Raw genomic sequence first — 24,929 nt, 5'->3', positions numbered from 1 at the left:
AATTCTTCCACGTAGGGGATTTCATTGAGATAGATAATCAATAGAAAAACAAACAGGATATAGAGAAGAGACTGTTAGAGACAGATACTGGTAGCAGACGAATGCATTGAAAAATTCAATAAGCCCCTCTCGAATCCCACAGGACTGGATGCTACGTGTTCAATGTTTCTGAGTATAATCCAGGTAATTTTTCACGTACAATAGCGGGAGTGGAACGTCGTTACTTGTAATTTGATATAAAATCAGTTTACTTTCTGTTTGCCACGTGATAGTCTGAGAGAAGATGCGATCGTCGTTAAATTTCACGCGATTATATCTTTCATGTAAGTCGCATGTAAACAACACTTGTACGTGGATAATATCGATATTTATTTATTTGCAAATAGTATTTATCCACGCAGTCAAATATACAATCCCAAACTGTAAGTATATTACGTATCTAAATTCGCTAAACCATTGTGACACAACGTATGAATACCAATGTTTACAAAATTACAACGCAACGTTTCTCGCTGTTCTCTAAATCGACGTATGAAGAATTACATGGCACGCAGCGAAATGCGAGAAAAAAATCTTTTTAAAGGTTTATTTATGCTTCAAAATTGCTATAATAAAGAAAGAAAGAACAAAGTCAACGTGAAGTTACGAATGATTTATGGAACACTTTTACGGAGGAGAAACTATTTCTAATATCTAGAATTTATTTTTTTGACCCGCAGGAGCTGGAATCCTCGCATAAATCAATCCGCTTCGCGACGAAATAGCGGACTGCAACCAAAACCTTATTCCCTTTACACAGAAAAGAAGAAAGGAAGAGAAACGGGGCGGTATTAGACTCGGAACCAATCGGTGCGGTGTATTCCCTTTTTCCAGTTGTGGAAAATGGGGTGCAACGCATAAGAGCTAGAAAACACCAAGCAAAAGAAGCGAAAGATATCGGAGATGCCTTCTCTTGGCAATTTCCTCAGCTGACGACTTCCTACAAATTGTACGTTTTCCCGCGTTGTTTGTCACGTTTCAAAAAATGGATTCAGCGCACCAACGTTTCTAATTCGTCATAACAGCTTCGAATAAAATATCAGATTCACGTTTTATGCTTCTATTTGAATGGAAACGCGATTGCGGATCAGAGATGAAAGCGGTTTAAAGTGAATCATCAATCGAATGGACGGAGTTATCGGTTCCAGATAAATAAAATTTACAAAGATATAATTCATACACTGAAACTCGTCGAAGTTGGTTGATCACCTCGATTGATACATAATCGAAATAATCGAAATAATTCGTAGAAAACTGAGGCTTGTTCTACCCGGAAAAAGAACAAGTTCAGTATGAATTATCGATGAAATAATTTTGACGCTTCATATGTTACAATTTACGGAACCAAAATATTGTTCATAAATCAGAAAAACAGATATCTCTTATTTTTTTCTATTTTTTTTCAAAAGATCTTATGTCTGTGTTCGTTACTTTTCATCCTTTAAATTTTAAATCCGTCGACTCGAAGCACCTAGATGCAGCTAAAAAAACAGCAATTCGAGCGAAAAATTATTTAAATAGTCGTTTTTCAGTTGCGCGGCTGCATAGTTCTGACTTTCTCAACCCAGTTTCGTAGTTGCAGGCGCGTTGAAAGGTCTTTCAAAGAAATAAATCCAGACTTCTTGGCATCTTAATTCAACGTCGCCGGTCTTTATTTAATCTGTTTGTTCCCAAATTGAACGACGCTTGCGAACGTTTTCTAAGTACGATGCGGTACGCACGTAGTGTACGACCCACGTAATAAGAGACAGCTCGCAGCTTCGTTTCGTTCGCATCGTGTTCCAAAACGAGTTTCTCGGTAGAGCTGCTAATTATATTTACTGTACATGTGGCACCGGCCGCGTTGTTCCAAGTAAATAACGTATAGCTAGATCAAGTAACCGGTAGAAATATGAGCGGCTAGGGAAAGTAGAATGAGCCTGCTAAAACACCAACCATAGCTTAGCATAGTTGCCGCATATCTACCAATTACATTGCTAATTCTAAGAAGTTTTGATTAATGCGACCCTGTCAGGTCTGTTAAAACAAAATACCCAGGCTAAGTCGATTAACACCGTCGGCTGTTCGAGCGAATGCGATTAATAACACGAAAAGTTTCCAGCGCTCGGCTAATTACAAAATTCAAGGTGTTAAAAGGGAAATGCAGTGAAATAGAGATCTAATAGACGAAATTCATCGGCGAAATTTTACCACTTAAATTCTTGTAATCCCATCCGTCTGACTGCGAATTTCGTGTCACGTTGATCCAACTCGATATACATATCTGGTTACTTTTGACAATAGTGATCTATTATTGTTTTTATTCTCCGAGATTGGATCTCGCCAATTTAGGACTTCAATAAAATTTCGAAATTAAAATCGAGATAAAATATTCGATCGTAAATAAGCTAATCCTGTTCGTTAATTACACGCGTAGATATTTAACAGGCCAGTAATTTATTTGTGTCACGCACGGCTATTCACATTTTTCGAGGCAGAACGTTTCGCACGAAAAGACCTCTTTGTTTTTTCATTCGCAGTCAACTGCCAAAACCAAATTTCTATGTACACGAGATTGGCCACATTTTCCCTCCATCGACAATAATAATCGTAGGTCTCACGAATATACACTTCATGAGCCCATCGCTTGAAGGGAGAGGAAGGAGGAGCAACCCAAGACATGTACGACCGGTTTAGATCGCGAACTTTTAATTAGAAGAGGTAACAGCGGGGGTGTCAGTGGAAAGTGAGCTAGCCACCTCAGTTGGAATTTGTCGTTGCTCGTTTCTTCGAGGAAACGTTTGACGAGGATCACACAGTCTATCGGAAATTCTTTCGCTGAAATGTTACGACCCTCTTGTCCATTTTTCTTTTCATTATCACCGACAACACACCACCGTAATGACTTATCCCTTGTCGGGGAATTAACCAACGGTTTCCTTACGCCCAACTCGCTTCGCTCGAAACTTGGAACAGAAATCTCGAAGAAATGACTCCGGGATCTTCTGCAGGGCTCGTTTAGCGAATACTCGGACGCGTGATTGGAATTTCTCAGAAAATTTCTTCACCAAATTAAATCTGGAATTGATCTTCCCATCGTCTTCAAAGTAACTTCTTGCTAAGATGAAACCAAGCACATCGACGAAGGAATTTGTGCGATTTAATTCCTGCTAATAATCTTTCGTAGTTAATATAGGATCAGTTTATAAGGATTTTTATCTATACATGAATATCAACCGTGAAGCGGTATTTTTTTTAATTTGCTAATATACATCGTGTTATATCTGTTCTTTTTTTTCTATGTACCATCGAGAGAACAATTTTCTGACGTTGATTGACAGACTTTAAATCAACGAAACGCTGGACATCGATGCATCAGAGATACGTTCGATTTTATTATTCTCATGATTTTCCTTTCCTGTATGAGCAAAACGAAATTGACGAATTGACACGCCACTTCAAAAACAGTATTATAAAATAAACAGCGATCAAAATGGAAATGGAGATTGGGTCTGTGTCGAAATTGTCGTTTTTTTTTTTTTTTTTACTTTTTTCTTCTCTGCGCTCTTTTTATACTGTGTTCTTATCAAGCAGATCTTTCTTTTCATTGGTAAATTCCCTTCGTTGTCCGTGTGGTGAAACTTGAAAATTAGAAGAGTAGAATGCTCAATGACGCAAACCATTCTTTTTCGTGAATTATGCCATCGATCGTAGTTTACAATTGCATTCAATATTTCGACTGAAAACATTGAAAAGAAGAATTGGTAGAAATGACGCCTCCAACCACCTTGCTAATTATCACTCGGCTCTAACGGAGAACCCTTTACGCGCGATGGCAGAATGGTTGGGTATCTATTTGTAATGAGCGTTTCGATTTTCCGTCAGAATGCCTTTAAAAGGAGGTAATAAAACGGCTTTTTTTATGACGTGCACACCACACCGGCTGAAGTTCCTCTACGTTACTGTTGCATCCGCAACGAATAACGAAGGTAGACTACCTTCAAATTACTTTTGAAACTATTGCCTGAACCCCGCCTTCACAACCCATCTTCTAAACATTTTAATTAAAATTCGTTAAGAAGAACTAATATTTCATCGTGAAAAAGAAAGAAATATGACGTGGAAGAATCGAAAGTATAGTGAGATTATACTCAAATCTCCACCGACTTTTTTCTTATGAGACAATTTAATATTTGATACGCTGTAAATATTTCCAATACGATAATTTCTTGATTGTTAATTAAAGTTGGTTATAATATAGTACACTTAGTAGGTTATATCAGTGGTTTATATCTAATTAAATACAAAGTACAACGCAATATAACGTTGAATAAACGGTATTAATGGGAAAGATAAATTAAATATATTACGCCTTTTTCGCTTGCATTTGATAGCTGTGCATTTATGTGTGAGTTCTTTTCAAGATCGAACTTTCTCAAACGAGGTGCAAACAACTACTTGAAAAATATCTCCCTCTTACACTTGGAGTGTTTCAGTCCGACTAATGACGGTCTCTTCTACTTAACCCATCAGGATTTCGCGAAACCAGTGAAATAGCTGTGAGCTATTATGTGAGCAATATACATATTTACGTTAGGAATATTACGTAAAAGTTGTACGTAATTTCCATTAGCAAGCTTGGTTTTACTTGGTTCTTCTCTTTTACGTTTTTACTGAAATTCTTACGTTTACAGTATCTACATACTGCAATTGTAAAACACGAATGATATCACCATTCCCAATAGAGATAAATAAAAATTGTATATGACGTATTCACCTTTCTATAGACGACTATCTATTATTTTACATATTCCATAATATTTCAATGAATATCTCGTGAAAAAAACTGAATACAAAGGTATACAGACTCTTATTTTAAACGAAATTCAAGGGTTTCACTCCAGTCACGTAGTACCGAGCGAATGCAGTACCCACACTTGTGAATACAGTTTCGCAAATTACAACAGCGTCGAACGACAGACCTGTCGATAGATTTTCCCCAATTTAAAGGAACGAAGAAGAAGAGGGAATTTCATGGAATACCGACCGACAGTTGAATGTCTTTCACGCATATGCATTCCCAAGCTGAAGTACGCGCCCGAATATTTGAACCGCAATTCGAAGTATTGACCAGCGAATTTTCGAATAATTAATCGTTCGAAAATTTCATCTTCCCTTAGCCGGCCGTGGCTGAATACCAAACCTGTGATTAATCTTATCGCCTCGATGCGATCGATGAAAGCGAGAAGAGCCCTGAACTGTATTCATTTAGTGTACTTTTTACGTTCCACTTTTAGAAAACTGCGTACTAACTGCGCGAAATGATCTATCGTTGTTCAGAACTAATTATTTTAACGCAGAACTTCGCGGCAAAGGGAAGTATATTGGCTGTTAACGGAATTTTCAAGCATTCGCAATTTGTTTGGGACAATGCTATAATACTTTGTATACTGTCAATTTTTCTTGCTGAATATCAACAGTATATCAACAGTATATGTAACAGTATGTATAACAGTATATCAGACGTACTATATTTCTGTACTTGTATTTAAAGTGATTTTAATATACGTTGACTATTACAATTTTACCACTCGTCTCTTTAATAAACTAACACATATAATAATACCACCTCATAGTAACTACATGTACAGTGGCTCACGAAAGTATTCGAATGCTTACATATGCAAACTTGAATGGCCGAAATAATGCACATTAAAATAATTTGCTTAGACAAGCAGATGGAAGCCTTAAGATTATGTCAGTAAAATTTGAGAAGGATTTAACAACGTAGGTAGGAGTTATGATACATTTATTAGAAACATGCATTGTAAGTTACTCACAAAAGTATTTGAACGCTACATATATTATTAAATTATCTAATATTAATATTTTGTTGGACCACCTTTAGCAGCAATAGTGTGTCTTAATCGGCGTTTCATACTGTAAACCAATGATTTTGTAAAACTACACTCAACGGAGTTCCATATTTCTGTAATTTTATCTTTCAATACTTGCTTTGAGATTATCTGAAATTTATTTAATCTTTTTCCGATTTCAGCCCATAAATTTTCAATCGGATTTATGTTTGGACTTTGCGGTGGAGTAATTAACATGTGTGGTAACTTGTGTTATATACGATTCATTCTTTCACAATTCTAGCAGTATGCTTAGGATCATTATCTTGTTGGAAGTGAAAATCTTCCAATAATCCTAATTTACGGGCACGTTATAGGTTATTTTCTTAAATATTTAAATACTTATATTTATCAAGTATTCCATCAATAAATATCAAATTTCCGGTGCCACTGGCAGCCATACACCCCCACACCATGACCGAGCCACCTCCGTGTTTCACTGTTTGATGTAAATGTTGAATTTCCAATTCCGTATTGGTTTTCTCACATAATTTTGACCATCGTCCGAAAAGATGACTGTCCCAAAAAGAATTATCTTTATTAATATAGGTTTTTGCAAAAATCAATCATTTTTTATGATTTACTGCATTAATATATGGCTTCTTTATGAAACATATCAGCTACCATACTTGCGAGTTGAGGAGTGGATGTAGTAAAATTTTTTTTTAATTTGTAAATGATAACTTTCTTCTCTCTTCCAGTCAATTTCTTTGGCCGACCTGATCGGGCTTTGTTTGCAAGTGTTCCCTCACTCTTCCACTTTTTAATGATTGTAATAATGTATTGTGGACTTACTTCTGTACACAATTCCGGCAATCTCGTTATATGATTTGTCATCCTCATGTAATCCGAATATTATTTCTCTTTCACACTTTTTTGTTTTAGACTTTTTGGTATTCATTTTAAATACTATTGTGCACACTTTTACGTTACTGTTACTGAAACGATATCCTAACAACAAGTGAACGTACCAATATTTTCATTTAGCAATGATGTTTACATTCGGTGTAAAGGAAGATGAAAAACTATCAACAGTGTTACAGCGTTCGAATACTTTTGTGAGACACTTATCATGAATGTTTCTAATAAATGTATCATAACTTCTGTCTATATTCAAATTTTATTGATGTAATCTTTCTTGTCACTATAGATATCAAATTGTTTTAACAAATTAGTTAATACACCTCATTTTATTAATTGAAATATATAAGTGTAAGCGTTAGAATACTTTCGTGAGCCACTGTATATGGTATAGATAAGGTAGCAAGCGGAAATAGTGAAATTTTCATATCTAGTAATTAAACTTTGTACAGTGAAGGGAAATTAACAATATATCCTAGTACAATCGCCGAAAGATGATTCCACGAATTCAAATAAAGCAGTCTTGTCCCATAAGTAATAAATGATGTTAATTCCTAGCGAGCGACAGCTTAATCAAAGGAACGTGTACAAAATTTCCTTTACATTAATAGAAATAGGAAGTACGTCGTTATTTCACAATGAGCTTACAAAGATATCACGAATCTCATTCGTTCAGGCAGTTTCTTTGATTTCGGATGTGAAACTTGAAATTCAAATGAACTATCTTCGTATTCCATGATTATAAAGTTAGACAAGATAGCAGAATCTAGCGAATTTAAAAATAAGCCTATATGCCAGATAATTGAAACGTCATTGCTTTGTGACTAGTAGAAATATGATACGAAGCAAAGCCTATAAAATTTGTACGTTTCACCAAGCAGAAATAATTTTTCAAATTGTCACAAGAGTTGTAAAAGAACCAAACAACGAGAAAGATATAAAATATAATATAATATGTAAAGTATAAAATATAAAATAAACTAAGCTGTGTGAAGAACCTTGCATGATCCATCTCGTTATAAAGTATTAAAAACAGCAACGAACTTTTCATCGTTATTTCTTTCAAAGTTGTTGATATTCAGTAATCATCTTGAATTTAATTTCTGGTAGCGCGTTTTCCTTTCGATATCTATACTATGGTTCAATACAATTAATTGCGATAAATATTTCTTCTAATACACGCTAAAAGTAGCAGCAGCGATCCTAAAAAGTATCGTACTATCGAATGAATTAAATTCGAAATAGTTCCTGGGGATAAAGCAGGATCCCGTATTTGAGTTTTGGAGTTCCAAGAAAGCTTTGTGATCGTCTTCAAATTGGGACGGGTTAAAGGAGGGAACGTGCGCCCAGGATCCCGCATATTTTCGCCTTTAGATATTCCCGGTGACCTGTCTCCGGTGTATAACCTTGAGAAAATTTGGAGTTTGCGTTGAACGAATTTCTTTCACTTCGAGCCGGCACTATTTCACTGGGATATAACGCTGTCGGGCATTCCGGAAGATTAACCTCGCGAGTTTAAATCGTGGCCATGTTCGAATTAAACCTTCGCCGAGTGCTTTCTCATCGCACGGCCATCAGTGTAATCGTTTTTAAGAAGTCACTCGTGAAAATTAACCAGCGACGTTGTCACGGTCAAATATATCGGGTTTTCATTAACCGTGTTTATAAGCGTTCACAAAGTTTGTTAAGGTGTAATTGGAGGGATGGAAAGTTCAACGCATCATCGCGTTGCTAAAAAAAAACAGACGTTTCTCCGAAAATTGACTCGTTATTGTTGTAACTTGCTAATACAACCACGGTTCTGCAACTTGCACGTAAAACCATCATTGGCTTGGAACGGCGAAGAGTACATGAGCTATTACCACACATTTCCTTTTCATCTACTGTTTTATCAAAATGACACCATTACTTTCTAGATAATTGCTTATACGACAATATAAAAAAATGAATTCTTCTTTTAATAGGATTCACAAATAACAACCGAAATACCATTGACTAGCAAAGCAACAAATCTCGTAGAATGCTTGGTCCCTTGAAACTTACTGCTCTTCGTGTCCCTATGAAAATACAAAGTTTTAAGGTATCGAACTATAGATTGGCTCCTGAAGATGTTCGAAACTTTGTATATTATTGCATAAGACATCTGGCAACGGTAAGTCTGAATGGATCAAGTGCAATCAATTCGTTAAGAAGTTGCAAATGCACTGGCATGTTTTCAAGTTCCTTAAGGAGGGGGAAGAGAAGCTGCGTCCGATGCAGAAGCACGAAATTCAAGTTCACACAATCACAGCTCTTTACTGGCTGCTATATCGTGCTTAAAGTTCCTCTTAAACTCTAAACATAAGTTTGAAACAAGTTCAGAAGGGGGTTCTCGATCGAATGGAAGTGCCGTGAGCAGATTTCGTTCTCTAGAATTAACTCGGAACTGGCTGGAACGAGATAAGATTTATTTGTACTTTAATTTATTGCAATGTTGGCGTTGCGAGCTCGCGAGCCGTCAAACGAGAAACATTTAATCAGCTAACATTGAGAAGCGAAGAAAAATATCATCTACTCCTATCTCACGTGTTCGGATACTCGCTAGAAAGCTTCCCCAAGTCAATCTTTTCTGTTTAAATGTTCAGTCTAACTTTCGGAGAAAATATTGAGTACACTGATGTGACTGGAAGAGCGCTATATATTAGAAATATTTGCCCAATAACGGAGCACTGAATTCGGACAAATTGAATTATTGCTTCTAGTTTTATTATAGGGATTTTACTTGTATAGATTCTCAAGCAGACAACTTTGAAAGTGGCGGCTGGCTTTCGTTTAATTATCTATATAACATTATTGAACGAATTATTCTCGATACTATGTCGTTGCATCTGCCTACAAGAAGAAGATGCAGGAAAATGAAAGGAAGAAATTAAAATAATGCCACTGGATTCGGAATCTTAATACCACTTAGCGAAGTATTATTTCAGCTAAAACTCATTTGTAGCCGTGACACGCTTATTTCATCCTCACTTACTTTGCGAGCATTAATTGTTTAACTTGTTGCTCACTTATGTACGATGTTTTAGCTTTTTCAAGTATGAAGCCTGGCGAGGGGACAAAAAGAGAAACAGGGACTCGGAAGAGAAAAACATACGGTTACAAGTTACAAGACTTTTACGTTTCCCCGGGGAAATTGCCATGGTAATTCCACTTTCTTTGTCCAGAAGGTCTCTAAAATAAAAATTAATATTTGACCCATCTGGCGGAAACACAAGATCAGCGACAGTTCTGCGCTTATCCTACAATTTGTAAGCGGCATTTACGAGTTTCCTTTAATGTCTATTGCAATAAACGTAAGAGTAAAAATATTAATAAAAAATTTGCATACTCTTGGGATGAATTACTAACAATAACAGTCATGTAAAGGAGAAATAAAGCTCTATATATTGTTAATTACTTGAACAAGAATGTTTCAAAGTTTCAACACGTTCGCCATTTAAAAACAAACGAAAGGAATAAGAAAAGGAATTGTGTGCCATGGAACACAGAAATCACAAAATAGTTGTGACGCACGAAAGAAATCTACAGGTGTTAACGAAAATCACGAGTAACAAAGTGGTTGTTACAAGAAAAAGGATAGCGGGTGTAGAAAGGTAAGGGGAGAGAAAACACGAACACATTCTCGTAGAACAAGTGTAACTTCTAGTTAGACACGAGAGATCAACCGGCGGTTTCGCCACTCAAGTTCGGGGTCGGCGACGAAGTAAATTCTGCTTACCTCTTAACCATGGCGATACTGTTTCAAAAAGGTTAAACGTTTCTCTAACAATAAGAATGCTTTGCGGGATACGTCTTGCCCGTGGACACATACATCGTTAATATAAATCACACGATAAGGATTTGAGCTGTATCATTACGGCGTCTTATCGTACGTTTCATAAAACATCACAACTTAGCGCAATTTCTTCTATCTAAAAGTTCTCCTATCAAAAAAGATCATAAAAAAGAAATGTTTCTTTGGGGGGTTTTCAGAAGTAGAAGTTTCCAAGTAGTTGCGCCTTTAATTTTTCTTTGTTGAGCCGTGAGTGAAGAGCTAAAACATGTTCTAAGTGACGAGAAATTAAAGTATGGTAAAGAGAAAGGCAAAAATACGAAGTTGTGGAAAATTCTTTTTATTTATATGTCGGGTTCACATTATGATTAGGGTTAGGGGCGTGAAACGAATCTTCATTTGGATTACACATTGTTGTTATGCAATAGAGAATGTATTGACTAATGCAGATATGATTATTACAGAATTTGACAAGTAACCGTGGTAATTAGATACTCGAGAAGCTAATGACAATGATCCTAGGTTCAATAACGAATTCGCGGTCAACGGGATAACAGAATGCGCTTTCTTCCAAAGCCCAAGTCGTACTCGACTCGCTTGTCTACGGTACAAGTATTACTAAACTAATTCTCTGTTGAAACGTGGAATATCCACCGAGCGTAAAGACGCTAAGTAACTCGCTAATGTGACCTCATGATAGAATAACTTTCCGTCACGATGATGCTGCAGAGGAAAACTATGATGGGGTGTGTCTAAGGACACGAGATCATTGGATTCGTAGAGAGATGCCTTCGTTCGGAAAGTGAGGAAAATTGACGTTGCTGTTAATTGGACAATTTCCATGTTGGTGGTTAGAGAAGGATGCTAGCCGCCCTTGAGGGAAAGTTGCTAGCGGGAAGCATCGTTCGTGAGAAAAATAGATTTCCCTTATCTTCCCGTAGTTGAGACAAAGACTGTTTGCCTGTTTGAAGGACTTTAGTTAACTAAATCTTAAGATTTATAACGGATCCTCAGGCTGGCTGAACATGTACTGTGGAGATGCATCGACATCTGGTAATCGTCTTGCCCGAAGAATAGGGTCTGTTTGTGGCGAGCCACGGGACAAAAACCGTTGGAATGTTTACTGTCGCGTGCCGCTACAACTATTTCTTTTAAGGAGAGCTATAGAATTACTCCAACGTTCATCCCGTGACCGCGGCTACGTTCAGCGAAATGTTGTCGCATCGAGCCCAAGCTCATTATCACAAATCTCGAACAGTTATAATCGAATTAAGTTATAGAGGCTAAAATATTGGGGGTTTTCCAAAGAATTCCAAAGGAAGGCCCCGGTGTCCTTTCATCTCCGACATATACATATATTTATTTTCTTCGGAGCAAATCTAAAACAGAATTGTGTCAAATTGTGCGTGCGTTTCTAAACTCGCCAAAGTATGTGCAAGTGAAGTGTAGCTAAAATAAGTTTGGTGAATTCGACACGACATTTTAATAGAAAATGAGCTAGTAGCATGCTTCAAGCAACTCGGAATTCACTTTGACGGAATCGACTTCTCTAAATATAATTCGTAACAGCCTGGTACATTACTGGCAAACGCCACCTGCATTTCCCAACTTACAGAACCCATTAAAACTGTAAATCAGTTGGCATTCCTATGTATCCGGTGACCAGAACTTGAGATATGTAAGGCAGAAGGTTCAGAGAACTAACTTCCCATCGCCTGCACAATAAATTGAAATTCTAATCTACGATACTGTACACATACGTGGATTCAAATGCGAGCGTGATTTACGGGGTGTACGTAGTGCAAATTTTGCCCCATTTTACGGATTTCCGAGATCCAATGCATCTGTACAATGAAATTTCCGTGATTTGTTCTATTTTCCTATCAAACTATTTCGCGTTGCCATCAAATGTAATTTGTTCATATCTATGACTTTATACGATCGATCTTTCATCCCACCTTCTTCTAAACTCGAAAGTTTCGCGATACTTCTCAATAGTTTGGATTTATTATTCATCTCATTGATTATAGTTGGCTCTATGATGGTTCCTATTTTATGCGTCTCATGTTGGCTCGAATAATCAGTGGCCGTTTATTATGTAACATTAAATTTTTATAGCCAAGCGTGCAACACGCATTTTAATTATAATTTCTATCATTGTTCTTTTGTAACTTGACAAAATACGACGCTATATAGAATATTTCTGATATTGTCTTTCTTGTATAATATTTGCTTTAACGTAACAGTGTTAACAACGAATATTCGTCAATTTACAGCATTATCATACAATAATTAAATCGGAGGGTACCGTTTGCACTTGTCTGATTAACTCTTCGTCATCGGCAATTATCGGCAAGGCGTTGCTACGACATCCGCGATGACAGTAACTGAAACACAGTTCGCCAGCTCGAGGGACTAATTTGATAGTGACATCGACTATTGACAGGACATCTTCATCGACTCTCAAGTCAGAATTACTCCCTCTAGAACCTAGTCCAATGATATTATGTATCTACCTACGAAAGGTCACACTTAAAGAGACTTAAAGTTGCAGATCCTTTAAAATTTAAGCGAATTTCATCTTTTAACCGATTCATTGTTTCTGACATCGTGCGACCGAAGAATTCCTTAGCCTCGCTTGTTTCGAAATTTAATCAGAAAATCGCAACTTCCGTAAGAATCTATCTAGGAGAATGTTACGCATACCTTTATGCGGCGATAAATCAGGGCGAGAAGCTTAAACTATTTTGACAACAATCGAAGACGAATCGCTTTTCACAGAATGGAGGTCGCTACGTCCTTTGATCGCCATGTGATCATAGCCGAACACGTAAATTGACCACGCGACGTTATGGCATTCTCCAAATGACTACTACGACACGTTATGCCATTGCTCGGCTGTTACATGAATGTACATACTACTCTAGCTTCTCACCCTCAACAGTCTGACAAACAATGCATTCTGACCTATAAAGCTTCAAGAAGCATCTATGTATTTTGTACACGGTACATTTGTCAACGATCTCTCTCTTCCTTTTCTTCGATGCTTCCTCACGTTTCCTAGGAAGCATTAATAAAATTCTAATAATTGTTTTCGCGCACTTCTCAACATGAACGAAATAACAAAAATCATGGTTTTGTGAACATCAATTAGAATTCGAAAACGCCAATCGTTTGTGAACACCAAGCGTTTGTAAATTCTATTCCTAAAGCAAGTTTAAATTTTGTAAGAAACTAAAGTCCTACCAAAGTCCTAAACTATAATATTATTCCTCAGTTACATAACATATTCCTCTATTTGTTTTTAAATTTCTTATATTCCTCAGATATTTTCGTATGCAGATAAAAACACCTGGAAACGAAACTATCAACGAAGAAGTTTCACGTCGAAATAATATCGATTCGAAAGATATGTCCCACATGTATCGCATATAATTCTCGAAGAGCCTTCCGAACCTTTGAAATTTTTAAGACGCATTTTCGAAGAATTTTCAGTTCCAAGAGAGGTATAGTGGGACTACGGCGCACGCAGTAAAAAGATATCCTCAGAGACGATTTCGTTACAGTATATATATTCAGGTGTAGTATAACTTAGAGACGCGGCACAGTAAAGACGAATTTGCGATTCATGTTCCCACAGGAGTTTCTGAGGATTCGAGTCGCAAATTCCTTGCAAAGTCGCCTTGGTAGCTCTGTCAATCGACGTCCATTGATTTGGAAATTACATACCACTCTGACTTCGTTTCTATATTTTAAAATTGTCAGGGACCGTGCTAATTGTACGAAACCTTGTTCGATTTGTTACAAATTCCCACTTTTAACACATTGTTGACCGGTAATTTTACTCAGAATTTATCTCATGTCACCGACTATTATTTTGTAATTGGATGTGGAATTTTATGTATTATTCAACTTTTAATATTTCTTTTTTGTATGATAAACAGTATAACAATCAGCTACGTGTAATGGTAAACAACAGTTTTTGCAAATATACCTAGTTTCGCTGCGTTTTCCTTTTGAAGAGCATACTCAACAAGCTCTAGTCAGATTTGTTTTTCTACCAGTGAATATTTTTTCTAAGATGTGGTCTCATAATTGTCCGGAAAGCCTGAAGGGTGTATCATTATAAGCAGCTGTTTTAGAAATTCGAGAAGCGTCAGGTGCAATGCTGCATTCCTTGGAATCCAGTTATCCATTTTCTAACTACTTCCAGTAGAAATTCTTTTTATCTTGTTTTATTTTCTGGCAGATGGGTACAGTACATTTTATATGCATTAAACAAGGTACAATTTATCAGAAAAAATGTTAATTTTTTTGGACCACTTTAAAGTTTTTCGTAAAATACTGCTGTTCGCCAAATACTGATCTGCACGATCTACTCCTTTCATGTGCTTATTCTATTGTAATATGCATATATATTGTAATATGTAATATGCAATAATTTTTTTTCGATTTCCACTTAATCCACGCAACTTGACGGGTCTTGAAAGCGAGAGACACAGCTTGAGGTATGCCGACCAACAATTGCACTGTATAATCTCTAACAGCGCACTGAGAAAACGACGCTGATGCGAAAAAAGCGCATCACGAGTTTACGCGTAGCCGGTCGGCAACGTTTGGGCATGAAGACACGAGTTAACTCGTGACCGGTCAACAATGTGTTAATAAGATAAAAGATTACTATACTCATATTCTGAACATTTGTAACTCCAAGTTCATTGAATAATTCCTTGATTCTCAGAAGTGTCAAGTTCATCAAAATATGCTGTATTGTGCGCGCGTGGATATCTGTATGTGCTTCAATAATAGGAACATCCTCGAGATCGATACGCAATGCGTATCGATAAAATATAAATTCCTCTAAACCGGAAGGATAATAATTTGGGTCACGGCAAATCTAGGAAGGAGTACACGTGTCAAGTAGCGATATCAAGATTCTCTTGTACATGTTAGAGAGCTTGTGGGCGGTGATTGAAATGACCGCAATGTTCTGCGGCAATGTTTAGTTCGCTAGAACAGATTCTGATCGTTCTCTCCGTTCTGTTCCATAAAATCGGAATAATCTGAATAAGTTGTACTCTAGAAGACGGACATAAATCAAACTTTCTAGTAGCCCCCTGAATATATCTTTGCAGAATCAAATCAAATAACCGATAACAAAATCGTACAACAGAGAACTTCCCTTCACGAATAAATTTCCTATGTTATTCCAGATACAACCGTACACGATTGCTGCACTATAACGAGCGAAAATTTTACTTTCTTTTCCTGCATGGATGATTGTAAGAAGTTTTAATCTTTTTAGAATTTATTTGTCTCTCCATCGTACACCTCTTCCCACGATAAATTAAGCAGGTTAAAGGATCTGAAATTTTCCGTGAGCGGTCGCGAATAAATTTCAAGGTATTACTTCGGTATAAATAACGTTTGTTTCTCGCTTCTTCGCGAACGGAAGAACCTTATTCATTTACATCCGCAGCCAGAAATAGCGTCGTGCGGTTTCCTTCTTCAACGCAGCCAAGAAATCAGGAAAAGCACAGGAAACGTAGCAAAAGACAAACGAGTTTTTCGTCAGTCAAAGATCCTACCAACTAAGGCAATTCTGACCTATTCGTGTTGTTATGTCGTGGTCAAAGTTCTTTCTTTTCTCTCTCTCTCTCTCTCTCTCCCCATCCGAAGATAAACGTCCTGTGACGTTGAAGCTATAATCTTCTTAAACTTTCAAGACTTTGGAAAGCATGAAAATTTCGAAAAACAACGGAGAAAAAGAAAAAAGGCCAAGACCCTTTGCCAGATTGCAAGTACGAGAAAATGAGAACGAGGGGGAGGAACGAGGTCATAAAGAAAACATCAAAGAATTTTTAGTAAAGCGATAGAAATTTCATTTATCCTTCCTATTCCGTCGACTTACATCAAATACATATTGATTTGACATCGAAATCGTGATATGGGGCATAACGTGCCCTCGCGGATTAAAAAATAATTTACTGTATGATTCGATAAAAAGTAAGATATTACGAGCCTGTGAGTCCATGGAAAATTACATTTTAAGCTTAATACAGTTCCCTCCGTAACTCGGAAAATTCGAAATCGATAAAAACGTTACAGCGTCAATGAAAAGTTCTAAATAGACTGTAAATATACAAGAAGCGCAATGCACAACCGCAAGGATTTAGAGGACTTTTCGAATGATTTCCACGAGCTGTTTGAAAGAGGTGAGAGCAGACGATAAGATCCAATTATCGAAAAACAGTTTATCACACGGCCGAGCAAAAGGATAAGCCCGAAACTAACCTTCCAGTACTTTTCTTGAAAATGGAAGTAGACTGGAGAAACGTCCGGTTGTCACCGTGTGCGACGTTGAGAAGCAAGATGAAGCACCGATTGTTACCTTTGTGATATATGATGCAAAGACACGCTGGAAAATCGCTTTAAATTAGATATTAGAAAAAGTCAGAAATAGAAAAACACAGATAATTCGTGTATGATTTGAAGTATAAGCATATTTTATCATTTTCGACTGATCATTAATCGGCTAACGAAAATAAATAGGGTAAAGCATACTGAGTTCGTGAGGTAATTATAAAGAGGTATTGATCGAATTAATAATGATACCAAAGCATTCGGTTAAGATCGACTAACAAGATGAACAAAGTTTGTCTAATTTATTAAATATCAAGACTTACTATACTAATCTACCTCAGTTATAGCACATAGCTCTTAAGCTACGTCAAGCTACGTCAAGCTACGTTAAGCTACGTTCCTGTTTAAGCACTTAGTGTTATCGAAAGTTATAGAGTAGTTTATGTTAGCAAAAGTTTGAAACCGCTGCAAGATTCTCATCATCGATGAAAATTCTTTTCCATTTGCCCCCACGTACCAATGCTTCCACTTAAACCAATTATCTTCGGATTAAAAGAAACATTTATTACATGGCAAGCCTTGTCGTCCGTAATTTTCTCTAACGTTACTACACACGAAAGAGCTTAAGGTCAATTTAAGTCTGGCCTAACATTATCACAAATACCGATCTGGCGGTAAACCAAACGCTAAATCGAGCTTAAGTTTTGTTCGACCATTCCATAATCCAACCTAATAGACACTGTTTGTTCCGATCCAATCATTCGTATGATGCCCTTTTCGAACTGTGCGACTACTGTGAATATTTCCTTTCCGGTTCCAACTACTTATTTTTGTGACTTTTTAGAGTTTACCCTGGAGCAGTGGTAGAAAATAATCTATACCCCCACGGACTTCCTTTCGGTAATATCATACTAACGTGAAATCCACTGTGATGAAATTGGGACTTAGAAAAACTTCTGTAAAAATAATTTTACCACAGGGAATTGCTTCTAGATTGTAGGAAAAATTATAACAATGAGAAAATGTTTCAGGGAATGAGAAATTTGAAAAATAGAACACAAAGCAAGTAGAAAAATAACGTAGATTACTAAGAAAAGGATTTCACCAGTGACTCTGGAAGTTTCAGATCGTCGTTTTCTCAAATTACTGTTAATTCAGTCGTCCAGATATCTTCAACATGTATTTAAGCTTTAACGAACTGATCGATTTTATGAACACACTATATCGCGGCGTCTACCATACCGTTTAATTGTTTCTTTAGATTGGCGCGACGTTCACAAATCCAACAAGATCCAAATCATAAATAGGTACGAAACTCGATAAATGATTACAAGATAATTGCCAAAGCCTGCAGCTACGAGCGAAGCTATTTTTCGCCATTATTAATGACCAGCCGAGATTTCCTTTCCTTCTCATCACTGGTCAAGAATAAAGACAGAGTTAGCCAACTTATTGCGTTTTATTAATTGCCTCGACCTAGTTAGTAATCCCGACCGAGCTCGATAAATAAGCTAACGAGTAACGAAGACGTTTCGTATCCAAAAAGTAGAGAGCTTCTACGTCACAAAATAATTAGTTTTATTTCTTCTCTCACAAATACTTTAACTGCTTTTAAAATCGACGTCAAAGGCAGGAAGAAAACGTGTTCGTTAAGGAAATTCTGAGCAGATTGTATTTGTTACAACGAATAGAGAAGCAACGGTACAAAATAGATTTCTCTTGTTTCTCTTAAATGAAAAAAGTAGGATTAAGTTTCAAAAACAGTTATTTAAAACAATTCCCTTTAGTTTTGTTGTTTCAAGGTTTTGCTACAAAATCTCCTTTTCTAATTTTTGTGTCCCCTCTACCCCTAAAAACACTTCATTTGTATTTTAGAGTGATTCTTAAAGCATTTTATTTTAGTGTTAATTAAAACAATTTTGTATATGAAATGGTTAATTGAAATGGTTAATAATGTTTTAGTTTGAAATATTCGATGTTTTGCTTTGATTTATCCGTGCTAGAATAACAATCACGTATAATTGATATTTTTTATGTTTTAGGACGAGAAGAACCAATTGCTCATCACGAACCTCTGGTTGAAATTGGTAAGCCCTTTTTTTTACATACATATTACCAATACATATGGATATTTATCAATATACATACATATCAAAAGGTTCTATCTAATTAGAAATTTGACGGGCTAATTTCACACGATAATTACGATGAAAATAGAGAAATAATTTTTAACAATTTCTCTCACGTTTGTGGATGCATAATTGGAAAATAAAGCAAATCCGGGAAAAAACCCACTCATAAGATTGAAATAATTGGATAGTCCTGTGATCTCCTAATAATAGAACTTCCTGTTACTCAACAAACAGGAATGAAGTCAAATCCATTACGAGAAAGATATTTCACGTTACAAGGAAAATATATTAAAGAGTACGCGAAACAATTTAGTCTGATCAATGACATAACAATTTGGAGAGACCATTAATTTAATATTGCGTATACAAGTCATAAGATTCGTATTTAACATGTGACTTACACGAAATGCCGAATATTTCGATCAATTCTCCAAATAGGCAAACATGTGACCTTTAGACCAAAAAAGTGTTATTAAAAATTAATAAATCAATTCTCATAGATTATCATAAAACCTGGACCTTGCTGCACATTTGAATTAATACTATTAATCAAAAAATAATCAAAGAAATAATTATATAAAGCAAATTCGGCATAATATGGGATAAAGATAACGCCTATATTGCAATTTATGTAACCAAGCCTAATTTCTCAGCTAATGAGTTGAAATGAATAAACTACTACTATTAATCAATAAATTATTGTGCAAGAAAGCCCTGGCCGAATTAATCACGGTCCTTGACTACCGTATATATGTATTACACAAATTTCAAACCACTCAATAAAGTTTCCAACGGTGTTAATTCCACGTGAATATCTTCGACATCTAGAACTTGGTAAAATAATTCGTGATATTGTTTTAAAGTTTGAATGCTTGATCATAATGAATTACAAAAGTCGATCGCCATCTTTGATTATCATAAAATGCACGAATTCCTAGCGATATAGTAAAGCGACAGTGTTAGAAGCAATGAGTTAATTCCATGGGAATAACCTACAATTTGATAAAGGAAATATCACGTGACATTATTTCGAAGTTCGAATCGTGATCATAATAGATTCTTATCAACTGGAACTATAATATTAATAGAGTCACGGGCAACAGGTACTCTCACTAAGGTGGCTGAAGTGGCGCACCCTTATTAGGGTAGACTGCCGTAATATTTCCTTTCAGGAGGTTTCGAACCGCACTTTAAAACGCTTGTCGTTGCTCATTTCCAACGGCTTATGCCTCGTCAATCCTCGCCCTCATCCACCTCTATCAAGCTGCGCCATGAACGACTTTACGATGACCCAAATTCACAGTTAACGATTCGACGATGATGTTTTGCCCGATTGACAAATCGACCGGCCATTCCCGCGACCTATGTTAACAATTAAAACAGGACAGAAGCACCGTTCTATCCTCAAATCCCCTGCCGCTGATTGTCGTCCAACGATTCAGAGATTAATATTTAAGATGATCTGGGACGTTGATAAATTGAACGAACGATTACAAATAGAACGATGATTTTGACATCATCGGACGTGAGCTGTTTTCGATAGATGGATTGAAACTGAATAGATGATTATAAATATCCAGGACACGCGTAGACTTAATTTTGGAGACTTCTGCGTTTATGGAACAGTAGAATTCTTATGCATATTCATATCGCAATTTAATTGTAACTCAATAATAGCAATAAAAAATAGGACCATATTGTGGCGATTGGAAACAGAAACTGTCTTAATGTAAGATTCTATTTCGCTGGAATAATAACCCCTATATCTAACACATGAAACGTTGTAATCATTCATTAAGTATATTAGATAATATACCATTAATTTTAAAGCACAATGTAAATGATTACATGCAAGTAGATTAACGTAACATACAAATTCTGACTTTTGTGGAAATTAATTCCACGCAAAGTTAAACGACCTAGATTATTTCTTTCCTTTTTAAGATCAATTTCCACTTTCAATCCGCGTATTACGCGTACTCTTTTTACTAAAAGAAACGCAATCGTACATAAACAAGTGAAAAGTATTTGTTCGTCGCTTTTTAATCTTTTTCGTCTACCTTTGGATGTCAAGTGCACGTAGTATAAGAGAGAACCTAATGCACAGCTGCACTTGACTTGCAGCGCCTGATATCTTTTTGAATGTAAGTCACTGAGATATTCAACAACTCCGAGATAAGACTTCGAGATATTCAAGATATGTTTGACGTTTTCACATATCGAAACCACGTCCTACATATTTCCTGATAGCATTTCTATCAAATATATTTGTATTTCAGCAAAGAAGAATAGGACGATCGAATCCAAATGCTCTTCTGTCAGTATATAACTTCTGATTTATGCAATTATGTGAAAATAGTAGAGTGCTTGCCTTAATATATACCTTTAATATATACCTTCCTTAATACTAAAGCTACCGTGTATACCTATTCCTATCGTGTGCGGTCAAAATAACCGGTGATTAAAGAAGTAATAGTTTTTATGATTTAACTTAGATAATGGTTAATTTACAACTAAATGTATATAAAATGATGAACCTTCATAAAATTTCGTCCAAATTTACTTTTATTTAATTTCAATTATAGACTTAAATAGAATTACACTTTTATATATATAGAGATATCTTATTCAACTTTGTTGCATTTTTTACAAATTATCTTATTATCAAATATACATTTGCCGCATAAATATTTCCCGCATCTTAAATAAATTTTCGTAATTTTGTAACCTTTACAATTTTTTACTTGACAAGTTTTTTGTAGTAATGAATCTGCACTTGTTGATAGTTTTATTGCATGGCTTTTTCCCCGCGATTCTTTATGTAAAAGTAATGTATGCAGTAGGTTTATAACAATTTTGTGAATTCTCTGTAAATTGGCCCCATACTGTAGATACCATTGCAAATTTATTGGTTCGTAAACGGTGACTTCTTTCACTCTTCTTATCAAATCGTATAAACCTCATAATTTCAGCAAAGTCATTCCTGCCCATTATTTGTGAAAAAAATGCAGGTCTCAAAATTTTATTCCACAAATATGAGACATCTAAATTTTTTGCCTGATATACACCGCGGGCATATAGCAGAGCAATAAATGCATCTAGTTTTGTTGCATCTAGCTCCTTCTTAGTCTCCAATACCCTAAATATTTCTTCCTCCGTATATTTTATTATATAATCCCTTATACGGTGATCAATGATAAGATAAACTGCTGTCTTTACTTGTCCTTTCATTATATGCCGTTTAACATATCCCTAAAAATATTATGAACTGATGTCCTGCCAGATTTGGGACTTGCATCTATTTCTTTCTAAACTGTTCCATCGGGCCCAGTTTCACTTTCTGCTGTGAACGATAACACTGAACGGTTTTCTTCTACGTCTGTCATTCTCTTTTTATAATTTTTTTTTGAAAAATCATGACATTTCTAGGGTAAATATTTATCACAGAATAATACTATGCACGGAATACAAAAGTTATTGTCAAATTTGATATGCTTTATTTTTCCTTTTATAACAACTTTACACAAAACACTCTGAAATGCTTTCTGCCTGCGTTTAAGAGATAACAAATTCGATCAATCGACTTACTAACAAAATCGACTAATCGACTTAGAAACCGAGATGTATTCTAATCGAAAAGACAATAGCAAGTAAAAATATGATCTCTGATGGCGATATTTATACGAAAATATTGATGAGTATTGACCGTTCTCCACCAACGGTTACTCAAGGGTGGAGTTGGGAAAGCTTTTCCCGTGTTTTATAGCAATGAGCAATAACCCTAAGAAATTTCTCGACTTTTAAAATGTTTGTAACAATAAACTGTAAAAAATGCTAAATTTTGTGGCGGTTCCTTAGGATTATTATGCACCTGAGTTGATATATCTTGACTGCTGGTGGCTATCAGCGGGTGTAACAGCTGTTATTATTTGTTATTACTGATTTTGTTTGTCATCTGACCTTGAAATAGCCTTTTCTTTGTACTGATTGCATTTATTTTGAGAATAACATACTTTGTCGGGCGGTCAAAATGACTGCTTACGGTATGCAAGACAGAGTACAAATTTTTCTCAGAAAATAAGAGAGCAAACTAAAATTAATTACCGAAAAATATACTGTATGCATGTTTCAGGAAAAGTCGGAAATTATGAAGCGATATCATAAAATTTAAACATGGTTAAATTTGTGTAGAAGTCGCGAGAGCGGTCAATTTGACCGCGCCGGTTTAGTGTTAATATGAACATTGAAAGACTTGGGGAAGTAATACAAAATAGTGAAATACAGACATGTGATCTAAACTATCTATTTTCCATTTAAATTATTACCCTTTAGAAACAAAAATCAATATGTTGAAAAATTGGAAACCTTGATATAATCAATCAAAAACTTTCAATATTAAAATTTGGATACGCAGATATTAATCAACAAGAAACAATTTTCGTAGACGATATTAATAAAATCAATTTTCTTTGAGATAAACACAAATGAATTACCATTTTAAAACAACAATAGTAGTTCAATTTTGCAAATAAAAATATGATACGAAGGGACTTGACGAAAGTGCGGGTAATGTGAAAACGTGAAGTACAATATTATGCACTTCGTCTTCAAATCCTGCTAATTCTCCGTGAATCTATATCAACCACTGTTACGTCGCATTTGCATAGTTTTCATTGAGATCATAGGATAGGGAATGCAAAGGTACGTACCATATTCCCGAGTTCTCACCACATTGGCACGCGAGAAATACGTATTAAGCGAACATGCACCAAGTGTCCCGTAATTTGCATATGTGCAAGGGATTCCATGTTAGCTGGTCGTACATTGATTAGTTATTAAAGACTCGAATGCATTTACAGTACACCCACAATGTCGTATTTATACCGTAATTACAATGTTAGACGACTAGAGTACCGACAGAATAATTGTTGATATAGAATATGTACGCGAAAACAACTTTTTAATAAAACGATCATCCAGAATTTGTTACACTGTTTTTACGTTTGACGTCAAAGGAACGTTTAAGTTCTTTTCCCTGAGATTCCCATCGCAATCAATCATATACAGGGGACAGATTAAGCGAAAAAATCTCGCTGACAAAAAAGGACTTTCCGATAACCCCGATATTAGGGAGAAAAGAAACATCGTGTGTCTAATGTGGTAATTTTATCGATATCTAGAAATTGCCTATAGAAGCAGATTCCAAATCATTCAGTTCCTTGCAGGTAAAAAAGAAGTATGATTTATAAGAAATAGAAAATATGGACATAACCTATATAAATCTCAGCTCGTACTAAAACACGCATATAAATCTCGTGCCTTCGTAGCTTCGAAATTTATAGACAAATGATATGAATAATATAATAACTCACCAAAATAATGTTCACTAATTGATCGAATGTATCATCAGGTTTTCAGGTCAGCTGCTGTCGCGTTCATCTTTCATGTTTCTTTCTTCTTTCTTACAATTATTATTCGCGAAATAAACGCAAGTACATACATACAGTCGGCCACGGAAAGATTCGGACACTGTACAATTTTAATCTGTAAACTCCATATTTTCAGTAAATGTATGAGGACCAACAAGAATATATTGCATTAGGTTACACTACACTATACGTATATATAACAATAGAAAAAAACTTTTGAGTTATTATTGTTTGTGATCGTACATATAAGCACTTTACCACAGTATTGACTTTAACTAATCTGTGAAATAAATTTCGAACGTATCAAAATCTCATTCGACACGAAGCATCGGTTTACGTCGTCACGCAATGAAAACGAGGTTAAGAAAAACCGCCTAATCGAGTGTATCGCCGGCATTTG

The 24,929-nt window shown here is 35.8% G+C and overlaps 1 protein-coding gene across 1 annotated transcript in view; it reads left to right on the top strand.

Moving 5' to 3' along the window:
• Nucleotides 1–24,929, top strand: part of nAChRa7 (nicotinic acetylcholine receptor alpha7 subunit) — a 176,469-nt gene that overhangs the window by 100,012 nt on the left and 51,528 nt on the right. Inside the window, exon 3 of the mRNA XM_033348481.2 lies at nucleotides 19,011–19,055. Coding sequence (XP_033204372.1) covers nucleotides 19,011–19,055 — 45 coding nt within the window. The remainder of the gene's footprint in view (nucleotides 1–19,010; nucleotides 19,056–24,929) is intronic.

The sequence above is a fragment of the Bombus vancouverensis genome, chromosome 12, assembly GCF_051014615.1.
Source record: "Bombus vancouverensis nearcticus chromosome 12, iyBomVanc1_principal, whole genome shotgun sequence".
In the NCBI taxonomy this organism is placed as follows: Eukaryota; Metazoa; Arthropoda; class Insecta; order Hymenoptera; family Apidae; genus Bombus; species Bombus vancouverensis.
This window is presented reverse-complemented; position numbering and strand designations above follow the sequence as displayed.